The sequence below is a fragment of the Amphiprion ocellaris genome, chromosome 19 (genome assembly GCF_022539595.1).
Source record: "Amphiprion ocellaris isolate individual 3 ecotype Okinawa chromosome 19, ASM2253959v1, whole genome shotgun sequence".
Taxonomy (NCBI): Eukaryota; Metazoa; Chordata; class Actinopteri; family Pomacentridae; genus Amphiprion; species Amphiprion ocellaris.
The window spans coordinates 9045383-9069571 of record NC_072784.1 but is presented as its reverse complement, the minus strand read 5'-3'; the positions used below and the strand labels follow the sequence as shown (position 1 = coordinate 9069571).

At 39.6% G+C, this 24189-nt stretch overlaps 3 protein-coding genes and 1 long non-coding RNA gene across 7 annotated transcripts; 2 read left to right on the top strand and 2 right to left on the bottom strand.

The window, feature by feature from the left end:
- Positions 1-1107: 1107 nt before the first annotated feature.
- LOC129347523 (uncharacterized) lies at positions 1108-9748 on the bottom strand. The gene is made up of 2 exons (XR_008599659.1): positions 9481-9748; positions 1108-5434 (listed from the first exon to the last, which is right to left on the bottom strand). It is a non-coding gene; the product is annotated as an uncharacterized LOC129347523 (long non-coding RNA).
- Positions 3336-6722, top strand: LOC111581754 (aquaporin-1). Of its 2 annotated transcripts, XM_023290058.3 has the most exons (4): positions 3336-3779; positions 3858-4016; positions 5115-5195; positions 5279-6722. In XM_023290058.3, exons 1-4 carry the CDS (start codon positions 3336-3338, stop codon positions 5441-5443), a joined length of 849 nt encoding a protein of 282 aa, XP_023145826.1. In that variant the 3' UTR covers positions 5444-6722. The 2 variants fall into 2 exon arrangements, with proteins under 2 accessions (XP_023145826.1, XP_035813057.1); XM_035957164.2 differs by having other exon boundaries at positions 3336-4016.
- Positions 9749-11328: 1580 nt separating the features above from the next.
- syngr1a (synaptogyrin 1a) lies at positions 11329-18937 on the top strand. Of its 3 annotated transcripts, XR_004848948.2 has the most exons (5): positions 11331-11766; positions 14353-14590; positions 14685-14830; positions 15813-16045; positions 17603-18937. XR_004848948.2 is itself a non-coding variant. In XM_023290059.3 (4 exons), the coding sequence occupies exons 1-4, from the start codon at positions 11665-11667 to the stop codon at positions 17723-17725; spliced, it is 609 nt and encodes a 202-aa protein (XP_023145827.1). In that variant the 5' UTR covers positions 11329-11664; the 3' UTR covers positions 17726-18937. The 3 variants fall into 3 exon arrangements, 2 of the variants coding, with proteins under 2 accessions (XP_023145827.1, XP_023145828.1); XM_023290059.3 differs by lacking the exon at positions 15813-16045 and having other exon boundaries at positions 11329-11766; XM_023290060.3 differs by lacking the exon at positions 17603-18937 and having other exon boundaries at positions 15813-16186.
- A 3785-nt stretch (positions 18938-22722) lies between these two features.
- On the bottom strand, positions 22723-23852 carry ifnphi3 (interferon phi 3). Its single transcript, XM_035957165.2, has 5 exons — positions 23706-23852; positions 23535-23627; positions 23273-23437; positions 23017-23088; positions 22723-22830 (listed from the first exon to the last, which is right to left on the bottom strand). The coding sequence occupies exons 1-5, from the start codon at positions 23832-23834 to the stop codon at positions 22723-22725; spliced, it is 567 nt and encodes a 188-aa protein (XP_035813058.2). The 5' UTR covers positions 23835-23852.
- Between the last annotated feature and the right edge of the window lie 337 nt (positions 23853-24189).

The window sequence follows — 24189 nt, the reverse complement described above, 5'->3', positions numbered from 1 at the left end:
TCGACTCTTCTTGTGCTTTCAGACCAAAGAACTACAGACTCTTCACAACCTGCTCAAACTCTTGGTACAGGACCTCACCACACGGGTCAAGAAGGTTTCTGTCTCATTTCTACTCTGAAGCTCACCTTCTCCTGCTCAAACTGCTGAAAAATGTTTCTGCTGCTCTAAAGTCTGGTCTCCAGAACTTCCTAAAAACTCTCAAAGTCTCTTCTGCTGCAGGTTGCTTTGTAGAACTGTTCCAGAAAACCTCACTAAACCACATGGAGGGGCCTCAAGATAGTTGTCCAAATGAAACCATACAAAAACCAAACTAGCACAACCCAAACGCTAAAGTCTCCTGCAGCCTACCAGAGAACCTCTGAGAACAGAGAATCAGGACAGGAACTCTTACCTTCTGGACAATCAATGTTGGTTCTCAAACAAGAACACAGAATGTGTCTGACCAAAAACCTCTGAAGACTCACTACAGCCAAGATAAAGACACAACTCAGCTGCAGCAAATCTACTAATCACTGCACACATTAGCACCATATGCTAACTGTGGCTAAAGAACCACATTTACCAAGACAACTATCCAGTACAAAGCCCTAAAACACACCAAGAAACACATTAAAGACGATTTTACTGCTGGAAGCTGCAAGCCAACGCCTAAAGAACAATCTAAAGGAACGGAGCCAAACCCAGTTCAGTGGTGAAGAGAAGCAGAGGAAATGTTTGTCTGCAGCTAAATAAAGCAGGAAGACACTGAGCTGCTCAGGTGTTCCTGATAACACCAAGCAGCCACCTGGACAGCCAATAGGAACACAGCTTCCTGGAAGTCCAGAGGGCTGGCTTAGAGAAGGAAATTTAGTTTAAAGTTGAGGCAGAAAGTTAACAAAGTTGAAAACCACCTTCTGATACCTGAAATCTCTGAGTTTTCACACAAAGAACACCTGAACATGTCAAACTGGTTCCATAGTAGAACCATCATTGTAAAAACGTCATAGTATGGTGTTTTGCTCAAAAAACATTAGGACCCGGCTGTCAGGGGACAAACATGTAAGAAACATGAGAACAGAGAGAACCCAACCAGTAGGTCACAGTTTATCATCCCCCAGTCATCTCCTGAAGTCCATATGGTGAGAGACATCAGTATCTGGTTGTTCATTTACCAGAGGATGCTTATAATCATGCTGATGTGGTCTGTACTCTACAGTATTTTAGTGACTCAATAAATGCCTAAGTTGTTTTTTTAAAATGCTTTTTAGTTTTTAATAAACATTTAATAGCCTATATGTAATCAATAAATGGCCTTTGTCTATCTTAAGAAAAATTCACTCAGAACTCTATGTTAACAGTACTAAATAAATCAATAAATACATGCATACACACAAAAATAAGTTAATACATTAACTGTGTTAAGATAAGATTTAGATTTTAAAAAGTTGTTTATGTTGTTTCAGAACCCAGTATTGCTCACTGGTTGGTCATTACATTTTGTTAGTTTGATTTCACTGTTTAAAATGATGCCACCTCTTTTCAGACAGAACCTGTGATAATAAAACAATACAAAATTTTTAGTTCCGTGTTAATAAAGCACTTAAAGCTTTAAGTATGGCTAAATGCTTTTTTCAAAATTAAATATATCACTCCTTAGGTGGTAGTGGCCCCAAGTTCAGTAAAGTTGGAAAGATATTCACAGATTCGGACTTCCAGCATCAATAACTCATTAGATATAGGTTGTCAAAACATAAACGGTGCCTCTTTCCCATTGTTGCAAGGCAGACAATGTGCTACAAGCCCAGTTTTATCAAAAGTAGCTGTCTTTCAAGCTACAGGAATAACATTAGTGTCTATGGAGTGAACAGGGTCCGTCTGCAATTTGCAAAACCACTGCAACAGTAAAGAGAGACAAATATTCAATAACTTCACTCTTATACATTGTAGTGTCACTAAAATCACTGCAGCCTTCAACTGGCTCCTGTTGACAAAGTGTTTTAACAGAAATGTAAATGCTGTAATTTGATTCTTTTAATGAACCATGTAACTTGAATGGATGTGATGCTGGTGTGACCACAGTGCACACGTCTGATGTTGCTCACAGTGGTCCAAGGGACGCTCAGGGAGTTTGTGTGTTTGCTCAAACTCAGGAAAAATTACAGGGAACATTGGTCCAGTGTGTCCCCTGCCTTCACTCTAAGTCTGCTGGGATAGACTCGACCCTATTGAGGATTAAGTGGTGTATAGACGTTGGATGGATGGATGGATGGATGGATGGATGGATGGATGGATGGATGGATGGATGGAACTCTGCACGCGTCTGTTTCATGAAACATTCACGCTGTGCCTCTGGAAAACTACACAAAGACATACTGTCACAACAACGCACCTGCAAACAAACCAAACACAGACAGATGTGAAACACCAAAATGTGACACAAAACAAAAAAAAAAAATTAACACAAAAGTATCAGAATTAAATGAAAGAACCACAGAAAGAAATAAAACAACAAAAATATGATTAAAAAGAACAAAAGGTGACAGAAATGTACCACAAATAATCATGTAACACATTTTATAGAAGAGCATTCTATAAGGTGTTTCTAAAACAATAGATCCCAGTACTGGACTACAACTCTGATAACATTTGGAAAACATTTTTAGAATGTTAGCTTGAGAACCCTAGCAATAACCAAACACCTTGAAAATGAGAAATACCATCAAAAATACAAACAGATTAAAATATTTTCTCTAAAACATTATTAGAAGTTGTAGGGAACATTTCATGCTCAATCTTCAGGTGGGCTAAGAACATATGAAGGGTTCTTTTTAAGAACCAACAGATGTGACACTGGCAGTCTGAACTGAAGAAAACTGAACTAAACTCAGTGTGTTTAATGAGAATGGTTCAGCTTCTTCTCCTCTCAGAGCTTCATCACTTCTCCAACCTCTTTTCCTACTTCACTCCTGAAACATTCAAAGATCCAGTTTCACGTGGACTTCACCTGCACAGAGAGAGCCTGTGTGCTGAGACCACCCACCTGGACACACCTGAGCTTTATAAGAGACACGACTCACACTGGCAGAGGCAGGCAGGTAGACACACCTGGATGTCTCTTCATCATCAATCCTGATCAGCTCACCTGTGACCCAGACCAGGTAAGTCCTGCTGGTCAAAGTGCTGTTTGTAGTTGACTGTATTTGGTGTATTCAGGTGTGTTCAAGTGTTTAAAAATATTAACAAAATCATCAGACACGGTCCAGTTGAGTTTAATTATTTGACACTGGTTTTGAACATGAACACCTGAACTCACCTGTCACACCCGCGTCTGCTGCAGGTTTTGGACTCCGGCTCCCATGATGCTCATCTCTCGCTGCCTGCATCTCATCCTGACTGACATCATCACCCCATCCTGCTTACATCACCTCCTGCTGGAGTTCTTAGGCACCGCCCTCTTCCTGTCGGCCAGCCTATCAGGTGTCCTGATGCTGCCGGCTGCTGGGCTGGATCAACCGACCAATCAGAGCGCCCCGTTTGCAGCTCAGTCTGGACTAGTACCCGTCTTACCTGAGTGCCCCCTGCAGGTGGTGCTGGTCTTCGGTCTGTCAGTTGCCATGGCAGCAGTCTGTGTGGGCGGGGGCGTTCACCTGAACCCAGCAGTTACCATAGCGATGGCCCTGACCCTTAGGCTCCACCTGTGGAGAGCAGTCCTGTATGTGATTGGTCAGCTGCTGGGGGGCGTCGCCTCTGCGGCGCTGATGCTGGTTCTGACTGGAGACGTGACACCTGCTCTCAACCAGGTGAGTTTAGCTCCGCCTTGGAGCCCTGGCAGCCAATCAGAGAGCAGGATTTTCCATGACTCACGTGTTTGTGTTCAGGTGTCTGCCGGTGTCTGGCTCCACCAGGCGGTCGTTGTGGAAATGCTGGTGACCCTCCAGCTAGTCCTGGTTGTCATGGCGACCACCGACGTCCCCCTGCCAGCTGTGGTGCCTCCTCTGTTGGTCGGTCTGGCTGTCAGTCTGGGTCACCTGGTGGCTGTAAGTCCCGCCCACCACCTGTGCTTTAAAACCCTAATGTTTGTACCTGTCCAACTACTGCTAGTACTACTACTACTACTAATAAAAGTACTGCTGCTGGTGCTACTGTTGCAGCTACAGTTGCCATTTTTAGTTGTTGTAATTGTTGTCATTGTAATTGTAGGTGTATTTGCTGTTGTTTTTTGTTGTTATTCTTGTGTTTGTAGTTGTAGTAGCTGTTTTTATACTTGTTATAGCTGCTGTAGTTGTAGTACTAGTAGCTGTTGTTGTTGCTTTTGTTGTAGTTGTTGTGTTGTTCCGTGTTTAACACGACGAATGTAACTCAGAAAGCAGAACGCTGAACTACGAAGTCACATTAGCAGCTTAGAAATCACATGAATCTGTTTTTATGTTTTTGTCTATTTTCCCTGCTGGTTCTGCAGCTGATTATGACATTGATCATATTAAGTAGAAATAATCAGCGGCATCGATCAGTAAAATAAATATCTTTACATGATTAACAGCTCTACATTCAACAACCTGTTGTTTTAATTTACGGGCAACAAAAAATATTGTTTCCTTTTGTGAAAAAAAAATCCAAAACTTCTGCAAAAAATTCCCCAAATTTCTGAAAATTTGCAAAACCTTCAGGAAGAAAATTCCAGTAATTCCTTAAAATTGTCCCTTAAAAGTTTTATTTAAAAAAAATCCTCCAAATTTGGCAAGAAAATTCTTGTAAATATTTTCAAAAAATAAATAAAAATCTTCCAAATCCTAAATATATCTAAAGTGATTACATACACATCAGTAAAACTTCTAATATTTTCTGTAAGAACATTCACCAAAAAAAATCGAAGCGAAATTCGCTGGATTTTGGTTGATTTTTTTGTGAATGTTCTTAAGAAACACTTTTTTAACATTTCTTTTTTTCCACCCAAAAATTTTCAAAAATTTCCCAAAAATGTTGAAAATGTGGACATCAGAAGTTTCACTGTGAAAATATATTTTTTCCACATTTTTGAACTTCAAAACTTTTAATCACACAGCAGCTATTTAACTTCTGATGAACAGATCTGTGTGTTCAAACCTGCATCATGTGACTCAGACTTTGTGTCTCAGGTGAGCTCGACAGGTTGTGGGATGAATCCAGCTCGATCCTTCGGTCCGGCCGTGATCGCACTGGACTTCACCGACCACTGGGTCAGAACACACACTGACACACAACACGCACAAACTGTAACCCACGGCAACACACTGAGCTCTGATTGGCTGCTTCTCACCAGGTGTTCTGGGCGGGGCCTGGCTTGGGGGCGTGTCTCGCCGCTCTGCTGAACGACCTGCTGCTGCGGCCGCGATGGCATCGCCCCGGAGACTGGTGGGCGGAGCTGAAACGGCTGCACGTGCTCAGTGAGAAGCAGCAGCAGGTGGCGCTGTCACACCTGCAATAACACACACAACAGACACACACATTCACACTCACATGTCTCTGTGACACAACTGTAAGGCCTTATTATATTTTTGAATTATTATTATTATAGTTTCTCTGCATTTTTCTGTTATTTCTGAACAACTGAAGCACAAATATGTCTGTTTTTGTGAGCAAAATGAAGCTCAGTTCATCAAACTGGTTTAAAATAGTTGTGTTGTTTGTTTGTTCTGTTGATGTTCCTTTGGTTCTGACTGGAACGTCTCGGTGAGGGCTCTGGCCTGCTATATTTTTGTAAAGACTCATTGTACCCTATCATCATAAACGTCTATACGGAGCTTTTTCTGATCATTTATTGAGTTTACATTCACAGAAATTCTAAATGCGGGCTTCTGTTTTTAATTTCATCATCTTTTAAGCAGCTCAGACCTTCTGAACCGACTGAACTTCACACACAAAACTCTCAGTTTGTGTCAAACAGCAGATTGCACAGTTTGTGTGTCTGTGTGTAGAGTTGCTTTGTGTGTTTGTGTATCTGCAGTTTCGCTTCAGTGATGGAGATCTAAAACTGATCAGATTAGTGTTGAAAGAGAACATCTGTCACAAGATCATTTTCATGTTCGTTCTCCACATTTAGACGCTTTGTCAGTAGTTTCTCTCCTGCTCATGTTTCTGTAAATATTTAATTCATCCATCTCAGATTCTCTTCACTGTTTACTTACTTGGGGCTCAACACTACAACCCGTTTAAAACCTGAGAATTTTTGTATTTTCTCCGTTAAAATAAAAATCTATGAAACAATGTTCAGGCTTCCTGCGAAAATAAAACAACCATGAAATGTGGTGACAACAGACAGGATAGTTTCATCAGATCAGAATGACTGAATAGATCCAGCAGAGGACACATTTTTATTTACTGGACCTTGAAAATGTTTTCTGAAATGATGGTATAGTTGTGGCCTCAGCAGGTAGAGAACAGTCCGTCCTGTCAACAACAACATGTAATCATCAATATTAATAACAACAGTAGCTGCAGACATTTAATTAACTGATTGTCAACTAATAAATTAATATCCAACTACTCTGATAATCCATGAATCAGTCTGAGTAATTCTTTATATGAACTGTCTAAGTTCTGTGATTTCACCTTCTTCAGTCTAAATATTTCTTTCCTCTATGACAGTAAACTCAAGATCTTTGGACTAAACAAGGCATTTGAGGAAACTCTGATCCACAGTTTTAACATTTTCTGACATTTTAGAAGCCAAACAGCTGATTGATTGATCCAGAAAGTTCTTAAAGAGTCGCAGCTCTGATAAGCTGTTGCCAGAATAAACAGTTAAAAGGTTTAAGATGCTGAAACTGGAGCTCAGTCAGCACATTATTATTTAATTCAACTAGATGGTTTTATTGGTTTGTACAACACAACATCATATTTTTCTCTCTTTTTACACTCACATGTCATTGTTAGCTTTATGTGGACTGTTACATGAGTTTTGTAAGTTGTATAATTCGTACAGTCATTCCTGTATTATATGAGCAATGCTTTAAACATTAACGTTGGGTAAAAATGCACAGTGTTCTGTGTGGTAGAACTTTAGTAACAGTAAACAGTATAAGACTGAGTCCCTGAACTCACCACAAACAACAGACATCAGCTTTACTTCCTGTTCACAGGAAACAGCAGCTCAGTGGTTCTGTTAGCACACACACAATGACACACGCACGCACACGCACACACACACACGCACACACACACACACACACACACTTTATAACTGATGCTGCTTCAGCCTCACAGTCATTCAGGGAGAAATATGATCTCTGTTACTGGTTCCTGTCAGAACTCTGGCTGCAGCATTTTGTATTAGCTGGAGGTTTTTAAGAGAACTATTGGGACATCCTGATAATAAACAATTACAATAGTCCAGCCTAAAAGTTCTAAATGCATGGAATAGTTTCTCAGCGTCACTCTGAGACAGGATGTTCCTGATTTTTACAATATTATATAGATGAAAGAAAGCTGTCCTTCAAACGTGCTTTATATGTATGTTGAATGACATATCCTGATCAAAAATAACTCCAAGGTTCTTCACAGTAGAACTGGAGGCCAACACAGAACCCTGTGGAACATCATTAACTTGAACAAACTGGAATCTGTTTAATAAATATGATTTAAACCAGTTTAGTTCTTTTAGTCTCAATGACATGTTCCAGTCTCTGTAACAAGATGCTGGAATTAACTGTATCAAATATGGCACTGAGAACCAGTGGTACCAGTATAGAAACCATGAGATCCATCAGGACCAGTATAGAAACCAGCGAGATCCATCAGGACCAGTATAGAAACCAGCGAGATCCATCAGGACCAGTATAGAAACCAGTGAGATCCATCAGGACCAGTATAGAAACCATGAGATCCATCAGGACCAGTATAGAAACCATGAGATCCATCAGGACCAGTATAGAAACCAGCGAGATCCATCAGGATCAGTACAGGAACCAGTCAGATCCAGTAGCACAAGTCTAGAAGCCAGTGAGATCCAGTAGAACAAATTTGGAAACCAATGAGATCCAGTGGGACCAGTATAGAATATAGAAACCAGTCCAGTGTGTCTCTGTCAGTCTGCTGCTGCTCAGTGACTCCTCCAGTGTGGCTGCAGTTTCTCCGTTAGTCCACCAGGAGGAGACAAACTCACGTAGACAAACTGTCCATGTGGTAAAACTTGATTTACTGCAGTTACACACGTGTCACCTGATCAGTATTAGCTCGATATCACTAATCAGTCATTTATACGTGGATGTGTGTAGAACTGCAGCAGCAGTAACATGAGGTGCCTCAGGTTTGTGTATGATGTCATGGCACACACAGGTAAACGCACACACAGGTTAAAAACACACACAGGTTAAAAACACACACAGGTTAAAAAACACACACAGGTTAAAACACACAGAGGTGACACACACATATGACAACACCAGGGTTGCCACCTTTCAGAAATGAAAATAAAGGACACCCACCACGGCTCCTTGGGGCCACAGTTCAGTAAAGTTGGAAAGATATTCACAGATTCAGACTTCCAGCATCAATAACTCATTAGATATATGTTGTGAAAACATAAATGATGCCTCTTTTCCATCATTATAAGGTACACAATGTGCTACTTGATAAAACTGGGCTTGTAGCACATTGTGTACCTACAGAGTACAAGATTGAAGTTATTGATTATTTGTGTCTCTCTTTGCTGTTGCAGCAGTTTTGCAGACAGTTCCTGTGCATTCGTCACACAGCCGGCTGCACATAGAAATCAATGTTATTTCTGCAGCTTGAAAGACAGCTACTTTTGATAAAACTGGGCTTGTAGCACATTGTCTGCCTTACAACGATGGGAAAGAGGCACCGTTTATGTTTTGACAACCTATATCTAATGAGTTATTGATGCTGGAAGTCTGAATCTGTGAATATCTTTCCAACTTTACTGAACTTGGGGCCACTACCACCCAAGGAGTGATATATTTAATTTTGAAAAAAGCATTTAGCCATACTTAAAGCTTTAAGTGCTTTATTAACACGGAACTAAGAATTTTGTATTGTTTTATTATCACAGGTTCTGTCTGAAAAGAGGTGGCATCATTTTAAACAGTGAAATCAAACTAATAAAATGTAATGAGCAACCAGTGAGCAATACTGGATTCTGCAAAAACATAAACAACTGAATGCAGAGAACTGGACAAAGAAATTCTCTACAGACATTTTTTCCCATCTAAATCTTATCTTAACACAGTTAATGTATTAACTTATTTATGTGTATGCATGTATTTATTGATTTTAGTGTTGTTAGCATATCAGAGTTCTGAGTTTTTCTTTAGATAGGCAAAGGCCATTTATTGATTACATATTGGCTATTATATAAATGTTTATTAAAAACTAAAAGGCATTAAAATACTAAACAACTTAAGCATTTATTGAGTCACTAAAATACTGTAGAGTCTATGACCACATCAGCATGATTCTAAGCATCCTCTGGTAAATTAACAACCATATACTGATGTCTCTCACCATATCAGCTTCAGGAGATGATTAGATGATGATAAACTGTGACCTACTGGTTGGATTCTCTCTGTTCCCGTGTTTCTTACATGTTGGTCTCCTGATGCTGCTTTACTTCAGCCATTCCATGAGCAACACAGAACACAGTTTGTCTTTAACCCGCTGCCAGGGGTTTCTCTCTTCCCACTCACGTCTGTACATTTGCAAACGTCTTTGCTTCAGTGGACGTGGTGGAGTTTCGGGTGTAAACATTTTTAAACACGCGGCTGCAGCGTGATCTGCTGAACCTCGCATCGGGTCCTCGCTGCGTGGGTCCTACGAAGTTTAAATTGGCTGCCCTTAGTATTTCCTGTGTTTTATTTGTTCCTTATGCAGTTTTGATGGGTGTCTGACAGACGTGTACGGGGCGTTTATGAAAATACGGAACAATCTGCGTCCCGTATTGATTCAATACAGGACGCAACAATTAATTGTCAAATAAAGGACGATTCCGTATTTTAAGGAACGGGTGGCAACCCTAGACAACACACACAGATAAAAACACACACGGGTGACAACACACAGGTAAAAACACACAGTCAAAAACACACACAGGTGACAACACACAGGTAAAAACACACAGTCAAAAACACACACGGGTGACAACACACAGGTGACAACACAGTCAAAAACACACACGGGTGACAACACACAGGTGACAACACAGTCAAAAACACACACAGGTGACAACACACAGGTAAAAACACACAGGTGACAATTTATTGGAAGATTTCTGTGTGTGTGTGTGTGTGTGTGTGTGTGTGTGTGTGTGTGTGTGTGTGTGTGTGTGTGTGTGTGTGTGTGTGTGTGTGTGTGTGTGTGCGTGCGTGTGTGTGTGTGTGCGTGCGTGTGTGTTTAGGTGGGTTTCTTCAGGCGAACTCGCCCCTTCACTACTGATGGTGATGATGATGAACAGCAAAAAAAAATTTAATTCAGTTTTATTTATTTAGCACCAGTTCACGTCATCTCATAACTTCACATTGTAAAGACTTTACAAATTATAAACAACGAAGACAACAATCCAAAGTTTCCTTCAGATTCCCTTTAAAAGCAGCAAAGAACCAAAAAAACCCCTCTCCTTTACCAGGGAGGACAAACATAAACAGAAAAACAAACAAACAAAGCTTAACCAAAAAACTAAGTAAGCAGGACAAAAAAAGCTAGAGTAGGCAAACAAAACAAACAAAGCATATTAATTAAACAAAAGCAGGCAAAGAAATCAAAAAGTAAACAAACAAAAAGTTTAAAGAAGTAAAGGTAAAGAAGAGATACAAACAAAACAACAGAAACAAAAAGTAAACAAACAAAATGGAACAAATCTAAAGTAACCAAAGAAAACTTAAGTGCAAAAGTAAAAGTAAAAGAGAGTAAATAAAACTAAAGGTAAAAAGGAGTAACAAACAAATCAAACTGAAACAAATAAAAATAAAAAACAAGGGTAAATAAACAGAAAACAGAGGATGTGAAACCGACAGACGGAACTCACAGTAATCCGATTATCACACAAACAAACAAACAAACACAGCCTGACAGACACAACTAAGAACTCAGAGACAAACAAACAAACAAACAAACACAACTGATATAAGTGATTGGTTTTAGTCAGCTGAGAAACTGGTGATGTTTTAACCCAGAGTGTCGCCTCTCAGGCAGGGCCTTCCCTCAGCCTGTGAAACCCCGCCTCCTTCGCTTTGAATGGCTGACTAACTTCTGCCAAGGTGAATGTCAGCATGTGATTGGTGGAGATGGCTGGGGGCGGTCCAAAGCCTGCGAGACGGAGCTCAGGGAGTGAAACCTTGCAGTAGTGTCAAAAGGATTAAAGCAGATTAGAGCAGTTTATAGCAGCAGACAAGAAGAAGAGAGCACACACACACACAGACACACACACTAACTGGACTAACTGGACCAAACTGGACAAACTAGACCAAACTGGACTAACTGGATCAAACTGGACCAACTGGACCAAACTGGACTAACTGGACCTACCTGCACTAAATTGGGCCAGATGCAGTGAACTGGGCCCCGTTTGTCTGATAGGGTCTACCTGGACAGAGCTGGGCGGTACCACTGGTGGTGTTGGTGGTTCTGGTAGTGGAGGAAGGTTAAAGTGGACTGAACCGGTCCGAATTGGTCTGGGGACAGGACGCGGTCTGGATGGATGGTTTCCAGGCGTACGGGGCGGGGAAGGCAGGCGGAGCTTTCGACCCTCTGACCTTCATCAGGCAGCCGCAGACGGTGGTCAGGATCCTCTGCTGGGTGAGTCTGATGATGTAGCGATGATGTCACAGTTTACTGGTGACATATTTCAGCATTCAAACTAAACACACCAGGTGAGATGATCCTGGAATCACCTGAGAGGTCACACAGGGTTGACCTCTCAGGTGAGTCAGTGACATTAACCCTTATGACTGACTGCTAACATGCTAACACCACTTAATACCTGCTAATATGTTAAAATAAACTAATATAATAATTGCTAACATACTAACCTAAACTAGTAACTGCTAACACGCAAACATAGTAAAATAACTGCTATTATGCTAAAATAAGCTAATAACTGCTAACATATTAACCTAAACTAGTAACTGCTAACATGCCAAAATAGCAAAATAACTGCTAATATGCTAACATAAACTATTAATTGCTAACATGGTAACATAAACTAATAACTACTAACATACTAACTACCTAACAACTGCTAATATGGTAACATAGACTAATAATTGCTAACATGCTAACATAAACTAATAATTACTCACATACTAACACTATCTAGCAACCACTAATATGTTAACATAGACTAATAACTGCTAATATGCTAACATAACATAACAACTGAAAACACATAACTCCTGCTTAGCCCGTTAACACACATTAATAACTGCTGACATTCTAACATAGCAAAAATAACTACCACCATGCTGACATAACAAAATAACAGTTAGCATTCCAACAACTACTATCAGGTAAATACAACAAAATAAGTGTCGACATGCTAACATAGCAAAATAGGTGCTAATGTGCTAACTGCATTATTAGTCAACATCAGTTTCTGTTTATTTGTTCAGTAAAACATTCCTGTCATTGGGTCGAACCTAGAACAGAACCACCAACCTGTCACATCAAATGTTTGTATTTTAGTGCTGAACGCATGTTTGATTTGCACATTATTATGTTGTTTACAGATGAGATTTTATCACAAGCAGTTAAACGAGAACTGAACATCAAATCGAAAAGTGAACATATTTTACATGAACTCTGGTTCTGTAGGCATCAGCATCCACACAGAATAAAATCAAGTTGAAATTAATCTGTTTGTCCTGCTTCCAGGTTAGTTAAGTTTTCTGGTTTCGGTGTTGTTCTGGTTACTCTGGATTTGGGTCAGTTTCTGGTTCAGTTCAGTTACAGATGGTTCAGTCTTGTGACTCAGTCATGGGACTGGAGTTAACATTCCTGAGGTTCAACACAAGACTCAGGAACAAAACCTCACTGTTCCACACTGCTGCTGCTCTGATTGGACGCTGCACAGAGGAAGTTGTTTGAAGATACATTCAGCATGGTGAAGCATCTTTAGAGAGCTCATGTGCAGAGTAGAGAGACAAAGGTTTAGAGCAGGGGTGTGAAACAGGCGGCCCGCGGGCCAAAAGCGGCCTGCCAGAGGATCCAATCCGGCCCGCGGGACGACTTTGTAAAGCGTAAAAATTACAGAGAAGACATTCACTGCAATGTCTAAATATGGAAAATTGTAAATTTAAAATAATTTCTCGTCCATGACAAGTTGTTTTGATCATAAAGTAAAATACCTGATTGTTCATTGTTCTTTTGTCTCATTTTTGTAATATTTTGTCTTGTTTTTTTATTCTTTTTTAGTCTGACTTTTGTCGTTTGTCTCAGGTTTTTGTCGTTTTGATTCTTGTTTTGTTGTTTTGCGTTTTCTTTTTGTCTCGCTTGTGTTTTTTGTTGTTTTTTTTTCATTTTGTGTTTTGCTTTATTTTGTTGTTTTGTGTCATTCTTGAAGTTTGGTGTTTTTTGTCTTGCTTGTGTAGTTTGACTATTTTTTGTCATTTTTTTTCTTTATTTGTCATTTTTGTCTCGTTCCTGTCATTTTTTGTCTTGTTGTTGTTCACTTTTTTGTTGCTTTCCAAGTTTTTAATGAAATTTTTTGTCTCTTTTTTGTTTTTATCTGTCATTTTTCTCATTTTTTGTGATTTTCTTTCTTGATGTTGTTTTGTGCCTTATTTTTGTAATGTTTTGTCTTCTTTTTGTGTTTTTTGTTTTTCTCTCATGTTTTTGTTGTTTTGTTTCCTTTTTGTCATTTTTGCCTCGTTTGCATCATTTGTGTGATTTTTTGTCTTTTTTGTCCATTTTTTTAACTTTTTTGTTTGGTTTCGTGTCGTTTGTCTCATTTTTTGGTCATTTTGTTTCTCTACTATGCTATGATTTTACTGGTGCAGCCCACTTGAGATCATATTGGGTTGAATGTGGCCCCTGAACTAAAACGAGTTTGACACTGGTTTAGAGGCTTTAGAAGACGGAAATATGGAGTTTTTACTGATTTTCAAGTCAGATTGGTTCTGTTCTGACAGATTTTCGTTAGTTTTGTTTCCTCCACTGACAGATTTAATAACTTTATTTGTGACTTAACAGAATATTTATGTTGTTTATAGAGGGGCAAGTGTTGCAGTGTCACAATAACTAGCACCATGTTAATGTGTTTATACAAACTGCTCCACCAAATGAAAAATCTAGAAGACATACTTTAAATGTTCTAGCAGTGATTCATTCTCAGTACCAAATGCTAGATGCTGCGTCCATTAGCATTGAGCTACCTGTCTCCTCCAGCTTTTCTCCATCGTGATCCTGGGCTGCATTGCTAACGAGGGCTACGTTAACCGACCTGAGGAGGTCGAGGAGTATTGCATCTTCAACCGCAACCAGAATGCCTGCAACTACGGTGTCGCCATGGGAACACTGTGCTTCCTCTGCAGCGCCGCTTTCTTGGCGCTGGACGTTTATTTCCCCCAGATCAGTGGCGTGAAGGACCGCAAGAAAGCCGTCATGGCCGACATCGGGGTGTCAGGTCAGACTCCGCCCCCTCTGCTGTGATGTCATTTACCTGCTTGTGTGTTAATAACCACACAGGTCACCACACGGGTCCCCTCTGTTCTCTGCAGCTCTGTGGTCTCTCGTCTGGTTCGTGGGCTTCTGCTTTCTGGCCAATCAGTGGCAGGTTTCCAAAGAAGAAGACAACCCTCTGAAGGAAGGAGCGGATGCTGCCAGGGCCGCCATCGTCTTCTCCTTCTTCTCCATCTTTACCTGGGTACGTACCTGCTCACCTGCAGCCTGACGCTCTGCTTCACCTGCTGCCCTATGAATCACTCATGTTGGTGATTCAGGTGTGGATGTCTCATGGGAGCTTTAATTGAGGTGCGAGTCTAACTAACAGAATACCACAAAGGGCGTCTTATATCTTACAGGTCATAATAAAACATGTCACATATATCATGATGCATGTCACATATTATATTTGACATGTTAAATTTGACATGTCACACATAACACAATGAGGTGTGCATGGGTATGTTGTATGTGTGTGTGTGTGTGATTTTTTGCGATGTGCTGTGTGAAATGTAGTGTTACATGTTAAGCTATATTGTGGTATGTTATCAATGTTGTGTTATATTGTGTATGTGTATGATGTGTTGTGTGATGTGTTGTGATATGTTGAGTGATATGTTATGTGTTGTGTGATATAGTGTTCATGTGTTGCAATGTTATATGTTGTGTGATAAGTTGGGATATATTGTGAGATGTTGGGATATGTTGGGATATGTTGTGTTATGTTGTGCGATATGTTTGGATATGTTGGATGTGTGTATGACATGTTGTGATATGTCATGATATATTGTGGTATATTATGATATGTTGTGATATATTGTGATATATTGTGGTATATTGTTGTATATTGTATAATATTGTGATACGTTATAGTAAATTGTGAGATATGGTATTTTGTAATATGTTGTGGTATACTGTGATACATTGTAGTACATTGTGGTGTATTATGATATGTTCTGATTTATTGTGATATATTGTGGTATATTGTTATAGATTGTTATATGTGATCAGGTATGTGTTGTGATAATTGTGATATGTTGTGGTATATTGTGGTATATTATGACATATTGTGATATATTATAATATGTTGTGATATACTTTGATATATTGTGGTATATTGTGGTATGTTGTGGTATATTGTGATATGTTGTGATCATGTATGTGTTGTGATATGTTGCATGCAGGGAGGCCTCACTTTGCTGTCGTTGGAGCGTCTGAAGAGAGTCTCCTTTGAAGAAGAATACAACAAACTCTTCATCCCTCCTCTCGCCTGAAACAAACATACCTAACTTCACCTGTCTCCTTCAGCCAATCAGAGACCAGTGTTTTTGTTCTTCCGGTTTCTTCATCAGCTTAGTTTGGACTCTGATTGGCCGCCTAGACTGCCTGTCATCCAAAGTGCTTTTCTATGACCATGGTAACAGAATGATGCTGTTTTCCTCTGCAGATTCATGAACTATGTGATGTGTGTTCCTGTTGCAGTGATGCTATGACATCTGACATGATGTCATCGTGTGAATGTAATGATGTAACATGAAGATTAAATGTGTAAGCAGTTGAGGTGTGTGGTGCTTAAAGAATTCCTGGAGAGCTGCCCTCTGCTGGCTCTCTGATGTCCCTGCACTCATCATGCCTATGCAACATGTATGTGTCATGTTACATAAACATGTTAACCCCCGTTTTCATGATTTCCTACAGTTCAGCTTCCCCATAAACACACACATGAAAGGATTCTAGCCCCTCAGCTAATGCTAATGCTAGGTGAGCAGAGCCACACATAGTCAGTCTTTCATTTTACAGCAGAATCACATGGTCATTGTCAACAAGTAAACAACTGTAACCACGGTAACTGCATACAGCAAACATGGTGGCAGCTTTGAAAATACTGAGAAGGTAAAAAAAAAAAAAAAAACACTGTTCAAGTGTTTGTGACAGGCTAACACTCTTCACATGTTCTGTTTGACATGGTAACTCTCTTCACGTGTTCTTTCTGAATGTTGCTGCACTCTTCATGTGTTCTTTCTGGCATGTTCACACTCCACGTGTTCTGAATGATATGTTAACTCGCTTTACATGTTCTCTCTGACAGGCTGACTCTCTCCACATGTTCTCTCTGACATGCTAACAATCTTCATATGTAGTTCTGAATGTGGATGCACTCTTCATGTGTTCTTTCTAACAGGTTAACACTCCATGTGTTCTGAATGACATGTTAACTCTCTTCACGTGTTGTTTCTGACATGGTAGCGCCCCTCATGTCTTCTCTCTCACATGCTAACTCTCTTTACGTGTTCTTTCTGACAAGTTTACGCTGTTTGTCTGACATGCTAGCAACCTTCATGTGTCCTTCTGAAAGTGGATGCATTCTTCATGTGTTCTTTCTGACACGTTAACACTCTATGTGTTCTGAATGATATGTTAACTCGCTTTACATGTTCTGTCTGACATGCTAACTCTCTTCACGTGTTCCCTCTGACATACTAGCAGTTTTCATGTGTCCTTCTGAATGTGGACGCACTCTTCATGTGTTCTTTCTGACATGTTAACACTCCATGCGTTCTTTGTGACATGTTAACTCTCTTTACATGTTCTTTCTGACATGTTACACTCCATGTGTTCTGAATGATACGTTAACTCTCTTTACATGTTCTTTCTGACATGGTAAGGCCCCTCATGTCTTCTGTCTGACATACTAACTCTTTACGTGTTCTGTCTGGCATGCTAACTCTCTTCACATGCTTTCTCTCACATGCTAACAATCTTCATTTGTCCTTCTGAATGTGGTTGCACTCTTCGTGTGTTCTTTCTGACATGTTAACACTCCATGTGTTCTCAATGATACGTTAACTCTGTTTACATGTTCTTTCTGACGGCCCTCATTTGTTCTGTCTGACATGCTAACTCTCTTCACATGTTTTCTCTCACATGCTAACACTTTTAATGTTCCTTCTGACATGTGTCGGTGTTTCTGCAGGCCATCCAGTCCCTGCTGGCCGTCTACAGATTCAAACTGGGATCCGACTCTGTTACCTTCAACCAGGAATACGTCGACCCAAACCAACAGGAACCTGTGGAGGCTCTGCCCACTGATGAGTAGAACCTTGCACATCACCAGGTGTGGAGGCGGGGCTTACACAGTGTTGCATTCTGGGTAGTTTTCGTTTGATGGTTATTTTCAATTAACGTTGTTGTGATGTGTTCAAAGACTCGATACACGTTAATGTTAAAAGAACAGAAATTTTAAAAAACAACATGATGTTACAGTCTGATGACCGTCCACCAAGGATCGTGTCCACTCAGTAAGCAGCCAATCACAGTCCAGAACACCAACTTTAAAATACCATTCCATTTTTTAGAGAAAACCTACAACAGAAGCCATTTTGTACGAACAATGCTAACTTGTTAGCAGCACAGTCTTGCTTGCTGCCAAATATTAGCTTGTTAGCAATGAAGTGTGGCTAGCTGGTTAGCTAATGCTAGCCTTTAGCAAAATGTTTTGGATCATCACCTGTCAATCATTAGTTCTCTAGCTAACTTTAGCATAACTTCTACACTACGAGTCAAAAGTTTGGACTCACCTTCTCATTCAATGCTTTTTATTTATTTGTATTATTTTCTACATTGTACATTATTACTGAAGATTCACACTTTTCTATTTACAATATAATTCCATATGTATTCTTTTATAGTTTTGATGTCTTTGGTATGGATACATGAATTCTACAATGTAGAAAATAAATAAATAAAAGCCACTGAAGAAGGTGTGTAAACTTTTGACTGGTAGTGTAACTGTGACTGGTAGTGTACATTAAAGTGTGGCTAATCAGCTAACTGCACTGGCTACAAGATCAGGTTTGTTCCAGATGTGCGGAATAAAAAATGAGACGCCATCTTGTTTCATTTACTTGTTAAGATTAAAGAACTGTTTGTTTTCCAACACGTTGATCTGTTCAGTGTTTTTCAGAACGTTTCTCAGAAGAAGCTCTAAAAACATATTAACATAGAGCTACAGCGCCACCTGTTGGAGCAATAAATCTCCCTCACAATGTGGCTCATGCTTGTCAGTCAATAAACCGCATTTTGAGTTTTTACGTACATCGAAGTCATGTGAGCAAAGCAAACATTTTCCATTTCTGACTGAGTTCTTCATGTCACATACTGGATTCTGATTGGCTGCGACACTGATCATCATCACTTTAAGGTGTTTGGGTTCAATGGTGCTGTTCTGTTTTTTATCCTTTAGTCTTAGTGTGTGTGAACAGAGAAACTGACTGTGTGTTTGTCTGATAATAAACAAATATTTACTGTCTGCTTGTTTGTGAAAACTTTATTAAATGCGTCGACAGTCAGAAAGACTGAAGCAGAAATCTGCACTCGCTATAAAGGGTTTATCTCATCTTAAACTGCAGGAGTCTGAACAAACACACCTTAATCGCAGATTTAGACTGTCATCGTATCGGATTATTGTAGCCTAAAGGTTTCATGATGGAGAATATTTTAAAATGCTCTCAGTGAAATTCAGTTTGTCTTTGTTCATTGTGTGTTTTGTCTCTTTCTTCTACTATTCTACAGTTACATTTAGCAGACATTTTTATCCAAAGCGATGTACATCTGAGAGTAGATGCAACACAAGCAAGGATCTAGTCAGGAGAAGTTTAGGTGTGATGATAGGTTCTTGGGGTCTACAAGTAGTGCAGGAAGTAATGAATTAAACTGAAAATTCCTGCACTGAGATGGAGAGTAATTGCAACTGTATGCTGTTCCTGTGTTTCAGGATCAATCACACACTTAAATGATTATTTCCCATGTTTTTAATATTTCATCTTTGAATTTTGGTGGTTATCATCTGTGTTGTTGTTTGACATCAAAAGACAAACCTGTCTAAATGTTCAGTTATTCAGTGTTTCACTTCACAGTTTGCAGTTGAGTTTACTTTCCAGTAAATTCAAACTGTCCTCGCCGAGTTTGGAGAATTTAAACTGTTGCATTTTTCAGGATGAAGCTGAAGTAAAGTTTTTTCTGTTTTCTCTGACATGTTCAGTCCTGCGGCAGTCTGATTCACAGCAGAAAGGATGAATGTGTGAGTGGATGACGGACAGATTTAGTTCAGTGCTGCTGATGGATTAATTATGCATTAATTGCTGCCTGTTACACTAAAACTACAAGTTAAGAACTCAAAGCATCGCATGAATCACAGCTGAGTCAATGTTTACAGTCTGAATAGGGAGCAAAGTGAAACTAAAACTCTGATCTGGTTTGACCTTAATAATCAGGATTTAAAACAGTTTCTGTGCTGATCAAATGCTTTATTAATAATTAATAGATTAATTAATCGATCCACATCAGTTTGCCAGTGTTTTATTAACGAAGATGTTTCACAGCAGAACTCACATAACTGTCACAAAATGATGTTTTACATTATTACATCCTTAAGTCTCTGATCACTAAACTGCAGCATCAGTGAAAACACTTTCATGGTTTTATTGTAAGCAGCTGCAGTAAAATCAGGCAGCAGGTTCACTCTGACTATTATCAGTTATTAATTTGTGAACAACAAAAGAATTAATGTTTTCCCAAATTAACTTCCAACATTTAAAAGGCGTTCACAGAATTATTTTTTCAAGGATCATTGTCAAATGTGATTGAAATATCTGGTTTCAAAAGAAATCTAAATTTGCAGAAAAACATCAATAAAATTTTGTACAAATATTAGTAACAAATCCAAATTTCAGAACACAGTAAATTAACCTAAAACCTATCAGTGTTATTTACTGAAGTACTGGTTATCAGCACACTTCTGGCTCCTGGTTGTTCCCTCCAATGTTTTTAAGAATAAAAACAAGACAACTATCTATATATCAGAAAATATTCATAAAATGCCCGAACAACATTAGAGCAAAGTCCTAAAAGCCTCATAATATTACCAGTAATCAGTAATAACCAGTAATGTCCCAACAATGCTGTTAATGTTATATAAATAAATGTTGCATTAATATAATTTTTTAAAGTGCTGCATGAAACTGAACATTTTTTTAAAGTAGCATATTTTTAAAAATCTGAAAAATAATCACGACTGGTCAAAAAAACTAAGTGGAAAATTTACAAACTAGAAAAGCACTCAGGGAGCGCAGTACTCCACCAAGGCTGCTCAGTCGTTGTGTCATTTCCGATGGATGAAATCTTTCAAAAATGTGTGTATCCAGACTATAAGCCCCATCACTGCCCAGATCTAATCAATTGGTCCTTGTGTCATTTCTGACCTTCCCTGAAAATTTAATCCAAATCCGCTGGTCCATTTTTGAGTAATCTTGCTAACAGACTGACAGACAGACAAACCAATAACTTTGCCAAGGCTTGACAGAATAAAAAGAGTCATAAAATGCCCCGGAAACATTACAAAAAGATTAGCTAAAACTTAAAAGAAATCAAAATAGATGTTTTTAAAAAGTCTCAAAGATATCAAAGAGGTAGACCAGTTCAAACTTCATTTAACAATCTAGAGAGGAGAGTGGAAATCTGTTAAACTCAATTAAAGATACCTGGAACTGGAATTATGAGGAGTGAGAATTAAACTGTAGATATTCAAAACTTGAATTACAAGCAGTTAGAGTTCAGCTGCAGATATTTACAGAGTGAATGTCTTTGATGAGAAACATTTGAAGGTAGAAGAAGAAATATGATGTGGAGAATCTGAGAGTTGTTTCTGAACCAGAGATTCTCTGATGTTAAATGTTGAAGTGCTGCCACAAATGTCTGGACAGATGATTTCTACAGTCAGACTTTCCCACAACAAGTTTAATTCTGCATCAGATGACAGAAAAGACATCTGACTGTTTAGGAGATTCGGATAAAGGAAAAAGGACAAGTTCGGCAGTTTTTTATTTTAATTTTAACAGCATTCACTGTCAGAGCAAATCAGTAAGAAAACACAAACTATCCCCTGCTGCTGAGAGATGATTGGTCGGGATGATGGTCAAGAGTCAACCAGGAATCAGCAAAAAGCAGGTCTGAATGAATGATTAGCTGCTGGAACACAGCTGTCAATGTCCACAGTGTTTTATATCAACATGAGCTGAGAGGCTCCATGAAGAAGGAAGTTCTTCCTCTAGAATCAGAACCTTAAAGCTCCACTCAAGTTTGCTGCTGATCTCATGGGCAAAGAAAAGGTCTTCTGGAGGAAAGTTCTGTGGTCAGATGGAACAAAAACTGAGCAGAAATATGTTTGGAGGAGAGAAGGTGAGGCCTTTAACCAAACCAAATCCAGCATGGTGGTGGCAGTATCATGGTCTGCGTAACTGGATCTTTACACAAATTAAATGGAATAATGAAGAAGGAGGATTACCATCATATTCTTCAGGAAAACCTAGAATCGTCAGAAGAAGGTTCATCTTGGACACAGTTGGATGTTTCAACAAGACAATGAGGCCAAACACAAACAAAAGTGGTAAAGAAATGGTTCAATCAGGCTAGAATGAAGGTTCTAGACTAGACTCCACAAAGTCCTGACTTAAACCTATCAAGAACTTGAAGAAGCAAGTCTGATTCAGAAAGACAACAAAGTTAGTTGAACTGCACCAATTCTGTCCAGAGGAGTCAAAGATAAACCAGAAGCTTGTAGACAGAAACCAAAAGAACCAAACTGAAGTGGAAATGGACAAATGTAACCAAATATTACCATTTCTGTATGTATATTATTGATCCAGCATATTTTGTCATATTTCCAGAAGACCTTAAATAAATCTATGAAAGAACTAAAATATAGGATTGTTTTTAGTGACAAAGATTCAAGTGTTTCAATGATCCCTTCATAGAATGTTTAGAGTTCTAGGTGTCATTGTAGGTGTTAAAATAAAGTTCAGATTGAGTTTTTTCATGATGCTTTATTCTGACAAAAACATTTCAACAAAAATAATAATAAATAGTAATAAATATTTATAAATAAATAGAAAAATGGAATGTAACAAATAAATAGAAAAATGTTTTAAATAAATAAATAGATTTATAAAAACTGTAGGTTGCGTGGTCACTGGGCGTGGTCTAATTCATCAAAGGGCGTGTCTCTTGGTCGGTGTCATCAGTGGGAGTAGCCAGGTGTCAGTGGGCATGGCTCCACCCGAAGCAGTTGTGATGTCTCTGCAGCGCGGACTTCAGGACCCAGAGCAGATCTCTTCTCAGAGCCATCCAACCACAGGCTGCGCTGTCCTGTGACACAACCAGAAAGACCCTTAGCTCGTATTAGCCCACACTATGACTGACACACTACAGGTCCAATCACTAGACGGCATGTGTTTACAATGTTTCATCAGTGTTCACATCTTGTTCATTGAGCTTACGTTGTTACTGTTGACATGTTTACTTGTTTGCTTGTTTGTTTGTTTGTTTGTTTACCGGCTGCTGGATGACGGCTGTCACATTACTGAAGTACGAAGACAAATCAGCTGAAGAGTTCACACGGGACAGCTGCAGAGACACAGAGTGAATGAATGAATGAATGATTTAGTGAATGAATGAATAAATTATTTAGTGAATGAATGAAGAATTTAATGAATGAATGAATGAATGAATGAATGAATGAATGAATGAATGAATGAATGAATGAATGAATGAATGTTTTAGTGAATGAATGAGTGGTTCTGGTACTCACACAGCGGCCATCTTGCTCCACCAGCCGGTCCTGCAGATTCAGGAAGTTGTCGAACTTCTGCTCATCCCAGTTGACTCCGCCCTCTCCCACAGGTAAGTCATACTCCTCGAACAATAGTCCCGCCTCCCGCAGTGACTCGTACACTACCCACGATACCTGGCGACACTGAAGGGAACCAATCAGAAGTCAGGGTTTTGCAAACAAACTGAACATGGAGAATGCAGCAGTGTGATTGGCTGAGAGTTTCTGGTCAGAGGTTTACCTGAGTGCGATTGGCTGGGGAAGAGGGGAGGGCGGAGTCTGGAAAGGAGATGTTGGCATTGTAGACCAGGCATTGGACAGGAAACCGCGGCCCCTGGAGGACAAACAGAAGGTTAAAACATGGAGGTTGCGGTGGGCGGAGCATCGCAGCATTCGAGGGTTCGGGTCTTACCATGTCTCTGAGCAGGTTGTGGGCGCCCTGGACCACCTTTCCTGGCAACCAACACCTCGGCATGGCGACCGCCATCAGCTGGAGGCTGCAGAGCTGCAGGACTACGAGGAGGACCGGAGATGGTGTCATGGTTCTGGTTCTACTGGTGAGCCGATCCTGGATTCTCAGGTGCGTCTGTGTGAGCCGGCAGCCTCAGGTGAGCTCAGATAACCTGGAATGCAGAGCAGCAGATTGGCTGAATGTCAGGACCAATCAGCCAATCGGAGGCCGTCTACCTGAGAGTGAGTCATCAGACAGAGTCTGATACAAACCACAGCAGCAGAATCCGCCGCCAGGTGAGTCACCTTCGGCTGTCAGAGACAATCTGATTCACTGGAATTTATTCTGATTTCTGCAAAATTCAGCTGAAACTTCAATAAATCAACATGTATCAATAGATGTATATTAATCTGTTTATGTATTGTTTAATGTCCAGAAGTATGTG